A 22,941-nucleotide genomic window follows, 5' to 3' on the forward strand; every position below is an offset into this window, starting at 1 on the left:
GATCCCCATAAATCCTCTGCGGTTATCACTCCGCCCAAGTAGCAGTGCTTCGCCTTCAGAGAATGTAGTTCCCAGTATTTATACGGTTAAAATATGTCTGTGTCTCATGTGACTTTGTTTTTTGTACACTCTGTGACTATACAAATCACAACATGTAAATAGGAAAATGTTTGCGTTATTTTGTCACTTATTTGGATTAGTATGCTAGCTGCAACCATTTATATCCAGTCTTTATGCTAAGCTAGGCTAGCGGTGGGTGCGTCAAACAGACTTATAGCACGCACGGAGATGAAGATGGTCCCCAGAGGGTTAATCATCCAGGTGGATGCTGCACATTGGTGGTGGTTGAGGAGATTCCCCCTTCTATGTAAAGCGCTTTGAGTGTCCAGAAAAGCGCTATATAAATGTAATGAATTATTATTATTATTATTAATCCTCTGGGGTCGGCAAACGTGCGGGCGTGTTTTGCTGTTGTTTTTTTTTACATAGCAGCAACATAGACTTCAAATACTCCGTCATTTATGGTCATACAGACTTAAAGGGGTGGTTCAGGATTTTGGACATCGGACCTCATTTTCAAGTTAGCCTAGTTGTTATTCATCAGTGGAGACAGTTTTCAAAAATGTTCATCCAGTCCTTCCAGTTGCATAGTTCGACGATGCTAGGCTAGCGCGAGTCAACGGTATAAGCTAGCCTGCCATTAAAAACTGTTTTACCCACTCCACAGTACACCAAAATCAAATAAATGATAACGCCAGACTGTCGATGTAAATGTCTGTTGAGAGAATAATGTTAGAAATCAAACTACCCTTTCATTGCATTGCAATAGTTACATTTTGTTCCCTGTATTTATTAGCACAGTCTACAGCAGCGGCGGAGTGATATTAAGTTACCTAGGCAACCGAGAGAGTCTCCACATGACGCAAGTGTATATTTACCTGCCGCTGACACTCATCACTACAGAAGCAGAGTAAGAAGAGTAAGATTTCACTAAGAAATCAACACAGGACTATGGCCACGTTTGAAAGCCATGCCAATGTTTCAGACTTTGGAGACGAGGAATGTGTTTTATTCAACAAACCGTACATGTATGAGCCGGAATACACAGACGAAGAACTAATCGAGATGGATGCTAAAAGGGCAGAAATTGAACTGTAACGTTATCTCCACTAACGTTGTCATTGTCATTCTATCAGTTATGAAAGATACTAGCTTCATAGATAGCTATAGTAGCCTAACAAAAGTTATTACCTGTTCATCTGCTGTTGGTGCATCTGGAAAGACGGCTGAAACTGCATTCCTTGTCAGTGACTTATGAACGTTTCGATTATGGGGGTTTTCAAAGTCGTGTGGTCTAAAATAATCACTAATTCGCAACTTTAATAGTCTCTGCCGGTGTCTCGTTGTCCAAGCCAGCAGAAAGAAGTCACAGTTGGTTCCTTTCTGGGTCTCTCAATGGAAATTTGTGGAAACTTTTTGCATGACCATCTATTTGGTTTATTTTTACAATTTCGAAATGCACAACGAATCACCATGTTGCCAATTCCTTAGTTTACAATCAAATGTTTTTCAATATCGTTGTTCATGGCTACTACTAGCTAGCTAGACGTCCCGTCTGTAGTGCGCGCTTCTGTTCTGTGTTTACTTTTCGGCGCAGTACTAATAACCGGAGCAAAGTAAAATTCCGCCGCTGCTGAGAAACTAGTTCCTGTAAATGTAATGCGATCATTGAGATGTAAGAGTACCGGTAAGTTACTTTGATTTCTAACATTATTCTCTCAATAGACATTTACATCGACAGTCTGGCGTTATAATTTATTTGCTTTTGGTGTACTGTGGAGTGGGTAAAACTGTTTTTAATGGCAGGCTAGCTTATACCGTTGATTCGCGCTAGCCTAGCATTGGCGAACTATGCAACTGGAAGGACTGGATGAAATTTTTTGAAAACTGTCTCCACTGATGAATAACAACCAGGCTAACTTGAAAATGAGGTCCGATGTCCAAAATCCCGAACCACCCCTTTAAGAAATATGAAAAAATAATCTGTGAGATGTCTACTTTTGCATGTGTCCACTTACAATCTAAACAAAACGTTGTGCTTTTGTAAAATAAATAAATAAAAACAGGGTGTGCTTTCTGCCTCTCTTTTTCTTGAGCACTTCTTTTTCTTGAGCACGTCTCTAAACATAAACAAAACTCAGCGAATACTTGTCACACATTTATGAGCTATATATCTTTATAATCATTTAAGTGTGTAGTTTTAAATGATCTGATTCAAAAAGAAAACAAATATTCTCTGTTTAAGTAATTTGTATAAAACCAACAAGATATCCAGTTTCTCAAACCCTTGCTCATTAGTTTTAATGTGACCACACCCACACGCGCAAAATATATAGACATGCAAATCTTCCACGCGTCACGCGAACGCGCTCATTACCTCAAAAACAATGCACCGAACTTTATCAGTCCTCTGCTGTCGTCGAGTTTGGAAGACACGCTGTGAGCATACATTGAGAAGAAGAAGAACGCGATTTGACAACACGAAAGATTTTAAGGTAAGAAATCATTCTGAATTATATTAGTCAGTGTTATTGTTGCATACACTTCACACTGCAGTCGAACTGTTGCTCGATGCTTCAGTGAATGTTCTCTGCACTAGCTGTGAGTTTGAGTCAGTTGTGCTGTGTGTTTGAAATAGAGGATGGATACCCGCGATAAGGCATAGAACATTTTACATTTAAAACAGCTTATTATGTAGGTAGCCAATGTGCCTGATGCTTTCACTTGATGCAAACGTTCGTTTTTGTGATTAAAATACATGTAAAATATTACCATAACATCTGTCTTCCTTAGAAAAATGTTTTATGTAGCCGTGACAACGAAACACGTGCATGCGCGCCTGTGTTAAGAGCGCTTGTTGCTCCGTGCGCGCTGATGCGCTCATCTGTTGACATTTCCGAATGCCTTCCAACATTTGCTTAATAAAAGGGGACACAAACGTATATGTGTCATTAGTATGAGACAAAAATGGGATTTTAACTACCGGGCTCGGACAGAAAAATTCAGCCCGATCCGCAAAACGCACCAAACATAGGCTTCATGTTTTTACTCCAATCTCATTTCATAACGTCATATCAATTGTAAACATTTGAAGTAACATATGATAATCAATTATATTTTTACTCTAGTGTAGTGTTACTGAAGTGTTTAACGATTTATAGGCTGGCTAGCTGCTATAGGCTTGTTATTATTATTGTAAGCAGCACGCACGTATATGCCTACAAGACACAACAAGGTGTTCATTACATAGGCTATTTTTTTATAAATCGCAATTTTTACCCAATTTTAAAAATCTACAAATGGATTCCCCACAATCGTGCAGCCCTATAGTTTATCTTGATATCACCATGTTCACAGTTGTTTCGTTTTTATTTTTTATTTAAAAAAAAATTCAGGGACCAGATGAGAGACCACTGATGGAGTCCTGCTGACTTAAACATTCACATGATTCTCTGTACATGTAGGCCTTCATGGTAAAATGAAAAATCAAACAACATGGAAATGACAGGTATGTATGACACCTATGTTTCAGGAATGGCACAAAGGTGTGATCAGTGTGTTCAATAATGTGCTTTTTTGTCCTTGTTTGTGTATCTTTGGATTATGTTATAAATCCCAAAAAGCCATTATTTTTTAAATGCAGTCATTCTTTGTGCCTCATAATGATAGTGCCTGAGAGCTCCTAATAGGGCCATTATGAGGGTCTTTGTCTCTCTCAGGTGTGAAACACTCAATATTCATGGTGGTTTACGCCTACTCGCATAAAGCTTTCTTACACAAGACATGTCTTACAAATTTTAAATCAATATATTGTCTTATCTGAATGAGTATTCAGGATGATTTTCACATAGTTTTGGAGCAAATATTCTAGGCTACATTATACAATTTTCAAAAGTCTTGTGAAGAAATAATCAGTATGGGCATTATCACCTTATGTCAGTGACAATTATATTTTTTTTTCCCCCCACAAACCACGCATAAACATCATTATCTCAAAACTACAAACTTTTACATACATGCTGCTGACATATTATTGTAGCAGAGTTTGTGCTGAATGCAGTGTAATAATACTTTAGCCATGAAAATGTCACAAGTAACAGAAATAAGCACAAATGTCAGAGCATGTCAGAACACCTCCAGGACCCAGAAAACACCTCAGACCCCAGAGGGTTAAATGCTTCTGATTGGCCATTGCGTTCAAGAAATCAACACATATATCTGTGATTGGCTACATCACTTAACGCTGCATGTTACAAATAGAAACTCTGGCCTGTAAATCGTTTCTATTTTGTTTTAGTTGTTCTTGTTTTATTCATAGATATTTCTATTTAATCGTTTTATTATCCCGCAGCCCGCACACATTAGGCTACCGCCCGCACTCGCCCATCAAATCTAGTCCCGCGCCGCACGTCTCTAGATCACGGTCCCGGCCCGAGTATAGCGGCGGGCAATATCGGGCTCGGGCAGAGAATCTTAGCTCTAAACAGGACAGAGTAACGCGGCGGATATCGCTCATATACTTTTTTCAGACAAGGGTGAGACACAACGACACAGCAAAGGTCCAGCAGCACACAAAACGATACATACAAAATGATCTCCTGACAACAAGGGACAGACACATATAACGGAAACGGAATAAACAACAGGTGAGGGAAATCAGCTTGTGATCTGTGCACACCGGCGCTGAATAATCAGTACTGATTGCCCAGGTCACAAGCTGCAGGATAATGACAGTACGTACACAGACAACAGGTGAAAGGTGAAAATAAAATAATTTATTGTGAAAGTATTTCATTAATTTTTTTTACAAACATTTACCTCAGTATCTCCAGGTGACAGTTTGGACTCTTCAGTCCATCAGACAGAAGCTTCACTCCAGAATCCTGCAGGTCATTGTTACTCAGGTCCAGCTCTCTCAGGACAGAGGATTGTAGAGCTGAAGACAAACCCTCACAGGACTGAGCAGTGAGATTACATGTGGGAACTCTGAAGAAGAAAATCACAATGTAATTCCATACAGAATAAATCTTAGCAGTGTGATATTTAATAATTAATTTATTGTTAGGATTTTTTTTCCTTTTTTTATGTGGTCTGTTCGATTTATCATTTCTCAAAAGCCACTAATTGATCTTTTTTCCCTATGTATTTCCGCAAACATTGAACATTAAATCATTACTCTTATTTACCCAGTGCGTTATAACGGGAATACTGTTATTCATTCAGTGTTGAACATGGGAGATGAAGGTGTGGCTTTCAGCTTGAAAAACATTTCGGAGAGTTGAAGGAACTGTCACTGTCCCGATTGGACAGTCGCATTGTCACAAAGTTTATCATTTGCGTGCGTTTTCAAGTCTTGCCAATTTAAGCATTCAAGCGAAAGAGAACTCATGCGAGCTGTGTGAGAAGATTTGTGCACGCACACACCCGAAGCACACACCCGAAGCACACACACCTGCGCGTCTCAGACAGCGTGCAAATAATCAAATTAATTCTCTTTCACATCTCCTAGCACTTAAACCCTTTGCGAGTATTCAAGTAAACATAGTCGTTATGGCTTAAGTAAACAGTAGAGAAAGAATGTATGCTAATTTTCCTACTGTTGTCTGTGTTCTTAATGTTAATTTAACTACAAAAGACAAAGAACTCACTCCCTGTTCTTCACTGAATAACATTTTGCAACTTTAATAAGGATTCACCTTTATTTAATTTGCACAAGATTATATGCAGTGTAATATTACACTTGATTACTTTAGCAATAAATACAATACAGGTACAAAAATTGAATAGTCTAATTATTTGTTCTTTTTACTGTATATTTAATTACTAATTTGTTTTATTAATAATCTTTGAAATGAATAAATAGTTTTAGTTGTGGTTTTGTAATTGGATTCGAGAATTGTTAAATTTCACTCGTGTCTCACTTCTTTTGGGTGTCATAACCTCATTTATTACAATACATGGGTAAAAAACAACAAAAACAATAATTTTTATTTTTATTTATACAAAATGGTTGTATATTTAAGCAGTGAATATTTCAATTCAAAACATTTTAAACACATTTTCATCAATAAAAATTGAATAATCCATATTCACCTTTCGTATTTCACTTCCAAAATATTCAAACTGTTTAAAAATACAACCTATAATATTCAACAAGCAATTTTCGGTCAATTTTATTTCGCTTTACAAATTCGCTTCCACAAATTCAGTGGTTCAAATTCGACAGTAAATTCAACATTGACATCCAGGAACTGCAGGAAAAGCAGTAGATTACCGAGCATAATCTTCATCTGCTGTTAGTCGACCTCACCAGCAGGGGGTGGAAGCACGTGTTCTTGACGAAGACCAGAGCAACAGTTAGAGCAAGCCATTCATTCATAAACACTGATTTAGAAATGTAAGTGTATTTGTGATTATTGTGAGGGCTGTTTTTATGTTTAATTCAGTGTCTTCACGGTCCCTGTGTAGCCTACATGCATCTTTCTCTACCGTGAACGAGATTAAAATATTATTCCCCCGAAGCTGATGTACAGAACAAATGTTACAGGTGCGAGTTTGGTATTTTATATCACTGTATTAGTCCATTAAGCTACGTTAAGCATTTTATATGTCCAGCCATCCTGAATTATTGAGGGAAACACAGTAGCCTACTGCAGCACATCGCCGCAATATAAAGTTTAGGCAACTAAACAACCAAGAGAAATATATGTCTACCTCAATGTAACATTTGTTCTGTACATCAGCATCGGGGGAATAACATTATAATCTCGTTCACGGTAGAGAAAGATGCATGTAGGCTACACAGGGACCGTGAAGACACTGAATTAAACATAAAAACATTCCTAGCCTAGGCGTCCTGGGCACAGCAGCAGACAAGGATGAGACACAGCAAAGGTCCAGCAGCACACAAAACGATACATACAAAATGATCTCCTGACAACAAGGGACAGACACATATAACGGAAACGGAATAAACAACAGGTGAGGGAAATCAGCTTGTGATCTGTGCACACCGGCGCTGAATAATCAGTACTGATTGCCCAGGTCACAAGCTGCAGGATAATGACAGTACGTACACAGACAACAGGTGAAAAGTGAAAATAAAATAATTTATTGTGAAAGTATTTCATTAATTTTTTTACAAACATTTACCTCAGTATCTCCAGGTGACAGTTTGGACTCTTCAGTCCATCAGACAGAAGCTTCACTCCAGAATCCTGCAGGTCATTGTTACTCAGGTCCAGCTCTCTCAGGACAGAGGATTGTAGAGCTGAAGACAAACCCTCACAGGACTGAGCAGTGAGATTACATGTGGGAACTCTGAAGAAGAAAATCACAATGTAATTCCATACAGAATAAATCTTAGCAGTGTGATATTTAATAAATAACTTATTGTTAGGATTTTTTTTTCCTTTTTTTATGTGGTCTGTTCGATTCATCAATTCTCAAAAGCCACTAATTGATCTTTTTTCACTATGTATTTCCGCAAACATTGAACATCAAATCTTGTCCACTAGATGTCATCCTCTTATTTACCCAGCGCGTTGTTACAACGGGAATACTGTTATTCACAGTATTCTCATAACTCATATCAATAACCTTCCCAGTGTAGATAGCCTTTCTACAACAGATGAGTTTTTCTCACATACTATAATACACATCTCCAAAATATTCTTAACACTCTGGCTCCACTCAAAGCTCGATCTGTCACCTTTACTCACACATCACCTTGGTTCACTCCCACTCTCAGAAACAAAAAGCAACAGGCCGCCGGCTGGAAAGACTTTACAGGAAAACGGGACTCACCATACACAAAGACATGTACTCAACTCACATCCTCCAATACAAAGACTCCATCTCCAAAGCCCAAACTACCTACTACTCCAGGGTAATCAGCTCCAATGAAGATAATTCAAAGGCTCTCTTCTCCCTCATTTCCAACATCACAAAACCCCCTGATTCACTTCCATACCATCTCAATTCTTCTAACTTTTGCAATAAACTGGCATCTTTTTTCACCACAAAAATTCAACACATTCATTTCACATTCGTCCGTCAGTCCTAAGTTCACCCATCCCACTCTCATTCAATCCAACCCATCTATTATCAACATTTACCCCTCCCTCTGTAAACCAGATTTCTACCCTCATCCAGAAATCAAATACCTCCTCCAGTCAATTAGACCCTCTCCCCTCTTCTCTTGTCAAAGCTTCCGTTCCTGCTCTTTCCCCTCTCATCACTAATATTATTCATGCCTCCCTCATCTCTGGTACTGTACCCCCTTTTCTGAAAACTGCCGTTGTTAATCCCATACTCAAGAAACCCGGCTTTGATCCCACTGACCTTAATAACTTCCGCCCCATCTCGAACCTTCCATTCATTTCCAAACTTCTTGAAAAAACTGCTGCTCAACTTCACACTCACCTTTCCTCCAATAATCTTTATGAAATTTTCCAATCTGGATTTCGCTCTCTCCATAGCACCGAAACGGGCCTTCTCAAAATCACTAATGACCTCCTCCTTTCTGCTGACTCCGGTTCACTAACCATCCTCATTCTGCTTGATCTCAGTGCAGCCTTTGACACCATCTCACACTCTATCCTTCTGGACAGACTTTCCTCCATTGGCATCACTGGCACTCCCCTCAGCTGGTTCCGTTCCTACCTTTCTGACCACTACCAGTTTATTCAGCTAAAGTCCTTCATCTCTCATCCCTTCCCTGTCACTACTGGTGTTCCGCAGGGTTCGGTCCTTGGCCCCATACTTTTCTGATATATCTTCTCCCCCTCGGTCACATCTTCAGGAAACACAACATTAATTTTCATTGCAATGCGGATGACACCCAGCTCTACATCTCTAGTTAACCCAACAGCATACTCCCACCATCCTCCCTAACCAACTGCCTTCATGAAATAAAGTCCTGGTGCACCACAAACTTTCTCAAACTTAACAGTAATAAAACTGAACTTCTACTCACTGGCACCAAATCCACCTTAAGTAAAATAAACAATTCCTCAATTTTCATTGATGGATCTTCCATTTCCCCCTCCCCTCAGGTAAAGAGTCTGGGTGTCATCCTAGATAGCACCCTCAGCTTCACTGCACACATCAATAACATCACTCGCTCAGCTTACTTCCACCTCAGAAACATCCACCGTCTTCGCCCTGCTCTCACTCCACTGCCGTTCTTGTTCATAGCCTTGTCACTTCTCGAATTGATTACTGTAATTCTCTCCTGTTTGGTCTTCCTCAAAAAACCCTCCATAAACTCCAACTTGTTCAGAACTCTGCCGCACGCATTATCACTCACACACCCTCCATAAAGCACACCAGCCCAGTCCTTCAACAGCTTCACTGGCTCCCCATCTCACACCGTATCCACTACAAAATCCTGCTCCTCACTTTCAAAGCCATCCATAACCTTGCCCCTTCATACCTGACTGACCTAGTTCATATTGCCACACCAGTCCGCTCCTCCTCCTCTCTCCATCTCATTGTCCCTCCCGCCCGCCTCATCACTATGGGGAGTAGGGCCTTCCGTCGCTGTGCTCCCCAGCTTTGGAACACTGTCCCCCCTGACCTCCGCAACTCCGATTCTCTCACACACTTCCAATCTTCACTAAAAACTCATCTGTTTAGACAAGCCTACTCACTGTGCATGTGAGCCTACTGCATTATGCTCCTATATTCCTTTTAACCGATGTATGTATGTATGTATGTATTTAACTGATGTATGATGTATACAAGTTTTATCCTAGTTTTAACATAGTTCGTTTTTAATTTGTTTTAATGTACCTTCTTGTAAGGCGACCTTGAGTGCCCAGAAAGGCGCCAAATAAATAAAATGCATTATTATTATTATTATTCATTCAGTGTTGAACATGGCAGATGAAGGTGTGGCTTTCAGCTTGAAAGACATTTTGGAGAGTTGAAGGAACTGTCACTGTCCCGATTGGACAGTCGCATGATCACAAAGTTTATCCTTTGCGTGCATTTTCAAGTCTTGCCAATTTAAGCATTCAAGCGAAAGAGAACTCATGCGCGCTGTGTGAGAAATTTTGTCCACGCACACACCCGAAGCACACACAGCTGCGCGTCTCAGAAAGCGTGCAAATAATCAAATGAATTCTCTTTCACATCTCCTAGCACTTAAACGGACAAATTCACACAAATTTATTTTAAAATGCCCCCTAGGCGAGTATTCAAGTAAATTCCTACTGTTGTCCGTGTTATCAATGTTAATTTAACTACAAAAGACAAATAACTCACTCCCTGTTCTTCACTGAATAACATTTTGCAACTTTAATAAGGATTGACCTTTATTTAATTTGCACAAGATTATATGCAGTGTAATATTACACTTGATTACTTTATTAAATTTCTGTACCTGTATTGTATTTTTTTTTTTGCTAGTCTAATTATCTGTTCTTTTTCTATCAATTACTGTATATTTAATTACTACTTATTTGTTTTTATTAATAATCTTTGAAATGTATAAATAGTTTTAGCTGTGGTTTTGTAATTGGATTTGAGAATCGTTTTAATTTCACTGGTGGCTCACTTCTTTTGCGTGTCATAACCTAATTTATTACAATACATGGGTCAAAAACAAAATGTATTTGTGGTGGGGCCAGTGATAATTGAAACATTAAAATCAGTGAATTGAAAATCGAGAATCGAATCGAGATCTTGTGAACCGGAATCGGGACATCTGAAACGATACCCAGGCCTACTTATTGTAAAAAAAAATATATATATATTTTAACTCAAACCTCAGTATCTGCAGCTGACAGTCTGGGCTCTTCAGTTCGTGAGAAAGAAGTTTTACTCCAGAATCCTGCAGGTCATTGTTACCCAGGTCCAGCTCTCTCAGGAAGGAGTTTGAGGATTGTAGAGCTGAAGACAAACTCTCACAACACTGAGCAGTGAGATTACAGCTATGTAGTCTGTGTAGAGAACAACACAACAGTAATGCAATAGTAATGTTTATTAGGTATAGTTAATCCAGAGCACAGATCATTTGGAAAAGCCTTTGACTGAAGTGATGTAAACAAAGCTAAAAAAAACACACAGTATTTCAGTTTCCATAATGAAATGGGTTAAAACTCAGGCCTGATGCCTGACCCCTGATTTTTTTCTGAATAGTCTTGGCCAGCAAATCACTTGTGTAAGATTAAGCCCAATTAAAATGACTAACAGTGTATATAAATGATTGTAAAGAAGCCTCTTACAGTGCTCTTCTGGTGTTTTTGATCACTGGCAGCAGTCTCACCAGTGCTTGATCAGATCTTCTGTATTTCTGCAGTTCAAACATCTCTTGAGCCTCTTCTGACATCAGGAGCACAAACACCAGACCAGACCACTGAGCAGAGGACAGATTCTCTGCTGAAAGATTTCCTGAGCTCAAATTCTTCTGGATTTCCTCCACAAAGTCATCTTTCAGTTCATTCAGACAGTAGAAGAGATTGATGATCCTCTCTACTGATTTCTCCTTCTCTATTTTCTTTTTGATATAGTTAACAGTGTCTTTAACGTTTTCAGTTTTGAGTTCAAGTCCTGGCAGTAGTTCCTCCAGGTCACTCTGATTGGACTCCAGTGAGAGACCCAGGAGGAACCGAAGGAAAAGGTCCAGGTTTCCATTCTTGCTTTCTAAAGCCTTCTTGACTGCAGCCTTATGGAGTTTAAACAGTGGCTTTATGGAGAATTTCTGTGTCATTTCTTTCCACCGTTGAACAAATGGGTTTGCTTTCTTTTTTTTGTTAATCAAAAACACATAAAGAGCAGCAAGAAATTCCTGTACGCTGAGATGTACGAAGCTGTAAACGTGTTTGGCTGAAACCTTTTCCTCCTGAAAGATCTGAGTGCATAGCCCAGAGTACAACGACCCTTCACTGACATCAAGCCCACACTTCTCAAGATCTTCTTTGTAGAAAATCAGGTTTACTTTCTCCAACTGTTGGAAGGCCAGTTTCCCAAGCTTCAGAATAATCTCATCAAAAGACCTGACTTTGTCTTTAGGTTCAGGGCCATCACAGTATTTTTCTTCCATCTGTTGCTGCTGAGAAATTAAGAAACTTATGTACATCCCTGTGAGAGTTGTTGGTGTTTTGACATTGTCCTCTTGAGCCAGTAGAGGCTGAAGAACAGTAAGAGAGATCCAGCAGAAGACCGGGATGTGGCACATGATGTACAGGCTCCTGGATTTCTTGATGTGACTGATGAGTTTTCTAGCAACCTCAGCACTGCTGTTATTTTTGATGAAGTATTGCTCTTTCTGCTCATCGTTAAATCCTCGCACCTCTGTCACCTGATCAATGTAGTTTCGGGGTATCCGACTGGATGCTGCTGGTCTGGATGTGATCCAGATGAGAGCAGAGGGAACCAGGTGTTTCTTGATAAGACTTGTAACTATCTTACTCACTGTTGTTTTTTTGTGAACATCTGCAATTATGCCAACCTCTTTAAACCTCAAAGGGAAGCGACATTCATCCAGCCCATCAAAAATTAACAAGACTTTACCATTACCTTTAGGAAGAGAGGGCAGTTCTTTAGGATCACTAAAGAAGTGTTCGTGAAGCAGTTCCATGAGACTGCAGTTCTCTGTAATCAGGTTTAGCTCACGGAATGGCAGAGGAAAAATGAAGGTTATATCCTGATTTTCTTTTCCTTCAGCCCAGTCAAGGATGAATTTATTGACAGAGACAGTTTTTCCTACGCCTGCGATCCCCATCGTCAGTACCTTTGTGTTTTGTTTAAACATGGCATTACACTTGATTGCCGTCTCCTTGGCAGTCAGTCGGTTGTGATTTGATTCGATCTTTCTCACCTCGTGCTCGTTCACTCTTCCTCCAGTCTCATTCTCCACCACATATAAATCAGTGTAGATATCGTTCAGGTATTTATTATGACCCGTCTGTGAATTACCAACCAATATCCGCTCACACTCCTGTTTTAATTTGTTCTTCAGTCTGCAGCTGGCCTCTGTGTAATCGGGAAGAGTGGCTGGACTGCCGTTTGCAGTTGGACCTTCAAAAAAGAGGGAAAAAGACAGCAGAGACTAACTGATCATGTTTTTAATTCTTTCCTTATAAAACCAATATGTAATTTGTAACCTGGTCTGCAGTTCCCATTACAAAAATAACTACAGCACATGTGTGACAAAATGCACTTCGGCTGTATTCAAATTAAACACACTTGTACTGCAATAGTGTTTACAAGCACATCTTACACTGATCATGCTTTTTTTTTTTTTTACAAATGCTGACTTGAATGCAGTTGGTTTCAGTTTTAAAATGTCTAAATAACTTTCTTTTTTCTAATTCCTACTTGAGCATTTATTGGATTGGTACCATTGGACCCAGATCAACTTCAGGCCATACTGACCAATGTTATTAAAAGCTTTTTGATTAAACATTGTCATCTAACACAAGACTGTGTTAGGGTTAGGTCAGGGGTCTTGGGACATCAAAGACTTATTTTAGATCTTGTTAAAAGGTCATTATACCACCCCTTTAAGACCATTTTAAATCATTTAACCATTTGTAAAATCAGATATTGTTCTATTAAATGTACTTGTATAAGATCTGCAGCAGTTCTTCTTGGCCCTGTAATTGTAGCTTGCTGTTATATTTTTTTTTTTGTTTCCAGTGATAACCCTAATGAAAAATAAATATACTTAAAGGATTAGTTCACTTTTAAAATGAAAATTCTGTCATCATATACTCACCCTTAAGTTGTTTCAAACCTGTATGAATTTCTTTCCTCTGCTGAACACAAAGGAAGATATTTAGAAGAATGTCAGTAACCAGACAGTTTCTGCTTCCCATTCACTTCCATAGTAGGAAAAAATATATACTATGGAAGTCAATGGGAACCAGAAACTGTCTGGTTACTGACATTCTTCTAAATATCTTCCTTTGTGTTCAGCAGAGGAAAGAAATTCATACAGGTTTGAAACAACTTAAGGGTGAGTATATGATGACAGAATTTTCATTTTAAAAGTGAACTAATCCTTTAAATGTATTTGAAATTTGAAAAATGTTTACTACAAATACATTACATATTTATGTACTTAATATAAATACCCTGCAATTGTACTGTTGGTATACTTAAAAGTCTGCAAAATCTGTTAAAGTAATTTTGTGCTTAATGCACTTTTTAACTGAAAATTGTGCTGAGGTCCAACTAAAGTTATACTTAAGTATATTTAATTATAATAGCTTGCTTTTAAATTATACAGTGATAATACTATCCTTACAAATAGTGATATTAAACACATATGCTTAATATTACTTTCTTCTTTTTTCTTTATTGCTTACATACAATTTCTGAAACTATGGCTCTATTTATGTAAACTATTTCGTGAAACTACACACAAAACCACTAGCTAAACCATTGTAAGTAAGTAAGTAAGTAAGTAAAATTTATTTATACAGCGCCTTTCACAGACACAGTGGGTCACAAGGCGCTTTACAATAGACAATAAAACATAATAAAACACTTTGAAATCAATTAAAACAGATAAAATTAACAACATCTACAACATAGATCATCCAAAGGCTAACTTAAACAAGTGAGTCTTCACTTGTCTCTTGAAATTGTCCACATTCTCAGCAAACCTAATACTGATCGGTAAAGCATTCCATAGACCAGGTGCGATAGCGGCAAAAGCTCTATCCCCACATGTCTTTAGGCGAGTATGTGGCGTAGCTAGCAGATTTTGATTATTAGATCTAAGGGACCGGAGAGGTGTATGAGAATGAATTAAATCCGCAAGATAAGAAGGGGCCTGGCCATATAAGGCTCGATATGTTATGGTGAGAATTTTGAATTGGATCCTGTAAGTTACAGGAAGCCAATGAAGGGAGCAGAGTATTGGGGTGATATGGGTGCGCCTATTTGATCGGGTAAGTAACCTAGCAGCTGAATTTTGAATGGATTGAAGTCGATGAAGAACAGATTTGTTGAGTGAAGAAAAAAGTGAGTTACAGTAATCAATACGGGATGAAATAAAAGCATGAATGAGCATCTCCAGTTCCGACTGAGAGACCACAGACCTCAATTTACTAATATTACGTAAATGAAAAAAACAAGATTTGGTCAAAAATTTTATGTGGGTTTCAAAAGATAAGGATTTGTCAAATATAATCCCAAGGTTCCTTAAACTAGGCCGCACAGCAGATGCCAAAGGTCCAATGTCCTGTATAATCAAAGGTATAGCGTTGTCTGGTGCTACAATTAAAACCTCAGTCTTATCTGGATTCAGCTGCAAAAAACTTTCTGCCATCCAGCTGTTTATGGCATCTATACAATCTAAAAGCCTCGAAAGTTTGGATGACTCATTTCGCCGGAAGGTAAAGTGAAGCTGAATGTCATCTGCGTAAAAATGATAGGAAATATTAAAATCTCGTATGATCTGACCCAGGGGCAACAAGTATAAGATAAACAAAATTGGGCCCAATACAGAACCCTGCGGAACACCACAAAGCAGGGGTGACGAGGCAGATTTAAAATCACCAATAGATACGTCAAAACTTCTATCTGTAAGATATGAGCTAAACCAATCTAAGGCCACTCCTGACACGCCGACCCACTCACGCAATCTCATAATCATAATATTGTGATCCACAGTATCAAAAGCAGAACTCAGATCCAGAAGTACCAGCACTGAACATAGGCCTGCATCCGATGCCATCTGAAGGTCGTTATTAACTCTCACTAAAGCGGTCTCAGTCGAGTGTCTCTTCCTAAAACCTGACTGAAATTTGTCATACAATTCCAAGTTCTCTAGGACAGCAGTAAGTTGATTAGCAACAACTTTCTCAAGAATTTTGGACAGCAATGGCAACTTTGAAATTGGCCGGTAGTTCTTCAAAACTGCTGGATCTAAGTTAGGTTTTTTTATTATAGGATAAATAGTAGCATGTTTAAAATAAGACGGAACACAGCCTGTGGCCAATGAACAATTGATAATATCTACTATACTAGTACCAATTGCAGGGAGTGCTTTTAAGAATAAAGAAGATGGTATAATATCTTGTGGACAGGAGGATATATTAATTTTATTAGTCAAATTTAACAAATCAGGAAGAGTGATTGGTTTAAAAGACTCAATGGTAATAGGCCTAGCTAAACGAATACCATCGACGATAAAGTGTGGCCCATGCAGAATATTTGATCTAATAGACTGCACCTTATCAATAAAAAAGGACATCAGTCTATCACAATCATTTTGAGGATCTATTGTGGTCACAGCTGCTGGGGGTGATACAATATTATGTATGGTATCAAATAATATCTTAGGGTTACGCTTAGAGGAGGAAATTAGATTAGAAAAATAGGCAGCCCTGCATTTCGCAACTAAATCCTTAAAATCCTGCGTAAGTTCCTTAAGATACAGGCGGTGCACTTCAAGCCCGGTTGATTTCCACAGGCGTTCGGTGGTACGGCACCTCCTCCTGAAACAACGCACTTCTTCCGTCATCCAAGGCGTGGTGTTACAGATGGGTTTAGTTTTTATCTTTAAAGGGGCCACTTCGTCCAAGACGGAAGAGCAGACATTATTAAAAGATTGCATTAAGAGCTCAACATCATTTTTACAACCCATCAAATTAAAATCACAGTCAAATCGAGAGCTAAATTGCTCAACAGTTGTTTGCGTAATAATGCGTGATTTTATCAGACGATTCTGACAAGGCGGGTCTGCAATAGTAGAAAGATTAAAAAAGATGCACTTATGATCACTAATTGACATATCTTCACAACATAATGCATTAACATCCAAACCTAAAGTAAAAACCAGGTCTAATGTATGACCACCAGTATGTGTGGGTCCATGAACATGCTGCTTTAGATTATGTGAATCCGTAATACTAAGAAACTCTTTTGCAGCATGATTATCAGCAACTTCAGTGTGAAAATTAAAATCCCCAACCATTAATAATTTTTCAAAATTAATAACGGATGACATGAAGTCCGTAAACTCTGTTAAGAACAGCCCAGCAGGACCAGGCGGACGATAAATTAGGATGCAGTAGAACGGCTTTATCCGACCAACTCTTGTGATTTGAAGTTCAAAAGAGGAAAAAGTTTCCACGCTCACCAGTTGACAGTGGTAGCTATCTCTCCATACCATGGCAAGACCTCCACCGCGGCCAGAAAGACGAGGGGATCCAATATAAGAACAGCCAACAGGACACAACTCATTTAAATGAATAAATTCCGCGTTGCGTTGGCCTGCCCCAACGTCCTACCATTGGTTAAACCAGAAGTTGACACGTCAGACCGCTATGCTTGATCTATGGCCTCGTTTACACAGCAGGTCTTGATGCTCAATTCTGATTTGTTCTTTCAATTGTGACCCATATCCGATTCATGTGTTTACACTTGACATACTATCTGAAACATCGCACATGCTTAAAGGGGGTTCTTTCACAGATGGACGAACGCGAAATATGCTTGATGCATAGATAGTTATGTATCCAAAGTTGGCCAAACATCACCATGATTTTGAGGTGGAGGAGGACGAAGAAAGCCAACATTGCAGAGCCTGCGCATGTGCTTCAGTTATTGTGTGAGCGAGAGTTCTCAGGACTGGTGGGAACATACAACACGATCTCATGAAAGTGCGTATCTATGGCACTCATTTTATTTCTCATGCCATTTATACGCCAAAATCAGTTTTTACGTGCATGATACGCACTGTAAACCCCTTGGGTAGGATTAGGGGTGTGGAGTGCATGCGTATTACACGCCATAAAGATATCATATGCACGTGAAAAATGCGTATCATATGCACGCAAAAACTATTTCTGTCGTAAATGGCACCAGAAATCAAATTAGTGCTATAGATATGCACTTTTATGAGAACGTGGCGGGCTTTAACGAGGAGCAGTTGCTCCGAAATTTTAGGATGAGCAAGCCAACCTTTGATATGTTGTGTCGACGTGTGTCCACATTCCTCTCCTACAACAACACAACGTTTCGTCGGGCAATCCGTCCCTTTGCAGATTCTCTCGTCATTAAACCGTGGATACGTAGCCTAATGCCTCAGAAAATCAGATCTAATTCTGAAACTGTGGCATTATTTATAAAGATGACTTTATTGTAGCCTATTTGAAGCACAATATATTGATGCCATTAGCACACTTAAAGTTTACTTGGAATGCCATTGCAATGTGTTTAAAATCCTTAAAAGTTTGTTATCAGAATAATATTAATGTATGTTCAACACTCGTACAGTGTAATTGATATTCAATTGTAATATCACCAAAATACATTTGAAGTTTATGCTGAGTGAATTCTGCATTTCAAACCTTAAATACAAGAGTATATTTAAAGTATACTTGCAATAGTTCCACTTTAGCACAAGCAAGTATATTAAATACAACTTAAGTTGCACTTCAGTACTGCTTTTGTACAACTAAAATGCATTTAGTACAAAATGAGTTGTTCCAATTTAGCAGACTTTAAGTATACCAATTTATAGCACTAATACATTTAGTTATACTAAAGTACATACGAATAAATTGTGCTTAAGTATACTATTTTTTCACTAGGGAATTTACACCATTTAATTTGAATGTGCTCCAACAGTGACCGCTGTCTTCACATTGCTGGTCAACCACACATTACAGTCACAGTGAATTAAGCATTACCTTGCTTGTGATAGGTCTCCAGCTGCTCAGCCAGACTATTCTGGTTTATCTTCTTCAGGATCTTCACTGTGATCTTCACAGCTTCTTCTCGTCCAAAACACTCCACCATCTTATCCACAGTTTTCAATCTATCTGCATTCTCCATTTCACACTTTTTTATACACTCATGATCATTCTCTAAGTGCCACTGAAACTCCTTTAAATCATCTTCTCTCAGGTCCATCAGTGAGTTTAAAAGCAGCTCTTTAACAAACACCATCGTCCTTCACAGATGCACATCTGCAGGACAAAGAGAAAAAGATCTGAAGTAGTTCCACTCCTCACATTTGGACCTAAGCACTCAAATGTAATTTGGGTTATGAAATAAAGCTGTGATCAGATCAGGACTCTCAGAGACAAATCGTCCAAACTCCTCTGTTAAAGAAGTCCTATAATGCTCCTTTTTACAAGATAACATAATAATACAAGTTAAAGCTACAATATGTAAGATTTTTGTAATAAAATAACCAAAAATCACTTGCACAGTGTGATATATTTCCTGCAGTTGTGTACTTACAATATCCCAAAAGTTCCTAAAGATTTTTAATTTCAGAGAAATTCAAATTTTAAATAATTGCCGTCCCGGAAAACTTGTCGCCTGTCACTGACGTAATATCCGCGTTATCCCTGGTTTCCGCTCAAGTACTGCCATAGTAACCATGCCGACAGACGTGGACAACTGCGTAGTGCATAATGTCTAGATTAGGCATGTGCCGATATCAAATTTTCATGCTGCGATTAATTGATTGAGCCACGGTATTATAACCAGTGATGGGAATAACGGCGTTGTAAATAAACGGCGTTATTTTTTTCAGTAACGAATAATCTAACTAATTACTGTTTCCGTTTACGCAGTTACCGTTACTGACAATAAAATGCGCCGTTACTATAATTGAGTTCACTGAAGCGGGTTTCATCCGATCGGGCTCTCTCTCCGCCATAGGAACTACAAAGTTTTTTCTCTGGTGTGTGTGTGTGTGTGTGTTTGTTTCGAGGCGCCGGACTGGACAAAAGAGAAGCGAACGCCGTCAGCGCGCGAGAGAGAGACCAAGTGTGTCCGAGAGCGCGCTCGACAGTTCACGAGAGAGACCGAGTGTGTCCGAGTATAATATAGTTTATCATCTGCAATGTTTTAATTAGTTTACATGGTTATAAAATAAAACTCCAAAATAACCTGCAGGGAACGTTCCCAGAAAACATCTTTGTTTGACCGGTTGTGAACACGTGCGGCAAACACGACTAGAATTTGAATAAACTCTGATGATGACGTTCTCTGTAGGTTATTAAAATAAAACCCCAAAATGTTTTATTTTATTATTATTAGGGATGCACGATATATCGGCCGCCGATATAATATCGGCCGATATGGTCATTGTTTTACACATCGGTATCGTTCCGATGTCAAAATATGGCCGATGTGAACAGGCCGATTATCATTCCTGTGTATTTGACGTGCGTGTGGGGGCGGGGATGTTTGTTTTTGCACGAGCGCATTTCAGCTGTGAACAGCGCTGGTGTATAGGGGCGCGCGCTTTACAGAGGGTGCACCCTTTATCACGTCTCGTCAGAGCGAGGGGAATAACTGATACTGTGGGAACCGTTTTTATGTGTAGTGGAGCGTACTTTATGGTGGGCATACGATCAACATTTGTTATATCTCCCGTGCTGGACGGGGCGAGGTTTGAACCCGGGTTTGTGTGTAGGCACGCGCACTTCATTGTGGGCGCGCGAACTAGTCATTACACCGTGTCCTAACTACACGCGATGCCGCGACACGCGATAAAAGGTATATTTTCAATGTTAATCAGAGCTTTATGTCCTAACCAGCCGCGACGGCGACACGCGACGATTCTATTTTAGAAACTGTTTCTATTTTTCTGCGACGTCGCGCTGGATCAACAAACACAACGTGTGGCAATGAAAATCTCAGGCACTGTTTATGTGCTTTATTTAATGTTAAAAGCGTGTAATGTGACTTTGAATATCATTTAGTGCTCCAGCTTTGTAGCTGTAAAAGCAACAATGGATAATTCACCTCAGATCTTGAAATTAAACAAATGGAAACAAGAACGTTCAAACTGAAGAAACAAATGTATTATTTGACAAAGATTGTTTAAGTAACTCAGTAGCCTATGTATTTGAATACTGTTTAAATGGTGTAATATTTGTGAATTTGATTATGTAGCTACTTATCCATTTTCTTGCGATTGCCGTCAAGATTACTCTCTGGTGCTGTGCACTTGACGCGACAGCCTGCCCACACGCCGTTCTGATTGGCTCTGGGTTTTGATTGATTTGTATGCAACTCGCAGTCGCGTCGCGGCTAGAGTGGACATACAAATTAATGACTGATATTGGTACACACAGGTAAAGGTGCCCAATATCAGTAATTTCTGAAAATAAATTACAAAAGTAAAAAAAAAAAAAAAAGTGTTTTGGAAAATAGCTCTTTATTTGATTATCATAAAAATGTGTTTTCTATACAGAGATATCGACATCGGTAAATATCGGTATCGGCCATAACAGCAATATTAATATCGGTTATCGGTATCGGCCACAATATTCACATCGGTGCATCCCTAATTATTATTAATGTTGGTACATTGTACAGTATTATATTGAGAACACTTTTAGTTAAACTGTTTACTTTTGTGAGGAAGAAAATAGGCTATACAGTATGTCTACCAGTTGTAAAGGTTTTATCATTTTAATTTGCACTACAACGAGTGTATTTTTGGTACATTTCAGAAGCATAATTTATTTTTGGATTTGTTGGCCAGTTGTGGTCTGTGCAATAAATATTAAAAGTTCTAAACCATCTATTGTGTTTTGTTGTTTTACTATAGTAATAATAATATTTTAATATTTAATGTTTCTCACATTGTCCCACAACAACATTAAACCAGTGTAGATCGGTGTACAATGTTTTATAATAATAATTTGTTCTATTTAGTGTCCATTTCATTCATTTAACATATTTAATATTGGGGGTATCCAAGCTATTTCACATATTTAATTATTTATTTATTTTAAGTAACGCAATAGTTACTTTCCCTGGTAATTATTTACTTTTGTAATGATATAACTCAGTTACTTTTTGTGAGAAGTAACTAGTAACTATAACTAATTACTTTTTTTAAGTAACTTACCCAACACTGATTATCACAATATTTTAATTGCACAAGAGAAACAGGTTAAAAAGATAGACAAACTTCAGTGTTGTCAACTTTAATAACTTTTTAAATAACAAAAAGACCTCAAACTGTTAAATACAAATAAATATAAATTAAACAATACACAATACAAATGTATAAAGTGAGTAATTGTATCAAACAGAAAGTGCAAACTGCTAAATAACTACTTTTGTAATTTATTTTTAAGTAGATATAAGAGCAAAAGAATCAACATGATTCTATAACAACTTTAATAACTTTTTAAATAACACAAATTATCTCAAATATTTCAATACAAATAAATATAAATAAACGCTGGAATGCCTCTTTGGCCTCGTTTACACTGTCAGTGAAATGAGACCCAATTCCGTTTTTTTTGCTCATATGTGACACAGATCGGATGTGTTCTATGACCGTGTAAATAGGAAACCAACACATGCATTCGGATATTTCGAGATCGGTTTCGGGCCTCGTTCATAATGCGACTGTCATGTAAACAGGCCCGATTTTCTGAGGCATTAGGCTACGTCTCCGCGGTTTTATTGCCCGACGAAACGTGTCGTTGTAGGAGAGGAATGTGGACACACGTCGACACAACATATCAAAGGTTGGCTTGCTCATCCTAAAATTTTGGACCCACTGCTCCTTGTTAAAGCCCGCCACGTTCTCAAGAAAGTGCGCATCTATAGCACGAATTGTATTTCTCATGCCATTGACACCATAAAGATTTTTCACGTGCATATGATATGCACTTCATGGTGCCATGCTTCTTCTCCATGTGAGGATTGTTCACATTAGACTCGAGTGCTCAGCACTACGCAGCATGCACACAGTGCTTCTCCATGTGGGGATTGTTTACATCAGAGTGCCGTGTACGCAGTGTTTTTTTAAGCAGTTGATAAAAAATAAGCTAATGCGCGTTCAAAAAATCTAAATTCGGATCTATTATTATTCACGGTATTTTGAAGTTCCCGCGATAACAATATTGTGCATATTTATTACCGTGATTTATC

The 22,941-nt window shown here is 38.5% G+C and overlaps 1 protein-coding gene across 3 annotated transcripts in view; it reads right to left on the bottom strand.

Annotated features, from left to right (window-relative positions):
* LOC307004126 (NACHT, LRR and PYD domains-containing protein 12-like) overlaps positions 1 to 22,941 on the bottom strand; it is a 49,275-nt gene that overhangs the window by 24,730 nt on the left and 1,604 nt on the right. For 2 of the 3 annotated variants that reach the window (XM_079623077.1, XM_079623078.1), the window contains exons 3-7: positions 18,717 to 18,995; positions 11,292 to 13,086; positions 10,833 to 11,006; positions 7,213 to 7,380; positions 4,879 to 5,046 (exon numbers count right to left, since the gene is read on the bottom strand). In XM_079623077.1, the coding sequence (XP_079479203.1) occupies positions 4,879 to 5,046; positions 7,213 to 7,380; positions 10,833 to 11,006; positions 11,292 to 13,086; positions 18,717 to 18,975 (2,564 nt within the window). In that variant the 5' untranslated portion in view covers positions 18,976 to 18,995. The remainder of the gene's footprint in view (positions 1 to 4,878; positions 5,047 to 7,212; positions 7,381 to 10,832; positions 11,007 to 11,291; positions 13,087 to 18,716; positions 18,996 to 22,941) is intronic. The other variant, XM_079623079.1, reaches the window with a different exon arrangement.

Source organism: Phoxinus phoxinus (assembly GCF_949152265.1).
Source record: "Phoxinus phoxinus genome assembly, chromosome: 9".
NCBI classification, from domain to species: Eukaryota; Metazoa; Chordata; class Actinopteri; order Cypriniformes; family Leuciscidae; genus Phoxinus; species Phoxinus phoxinus.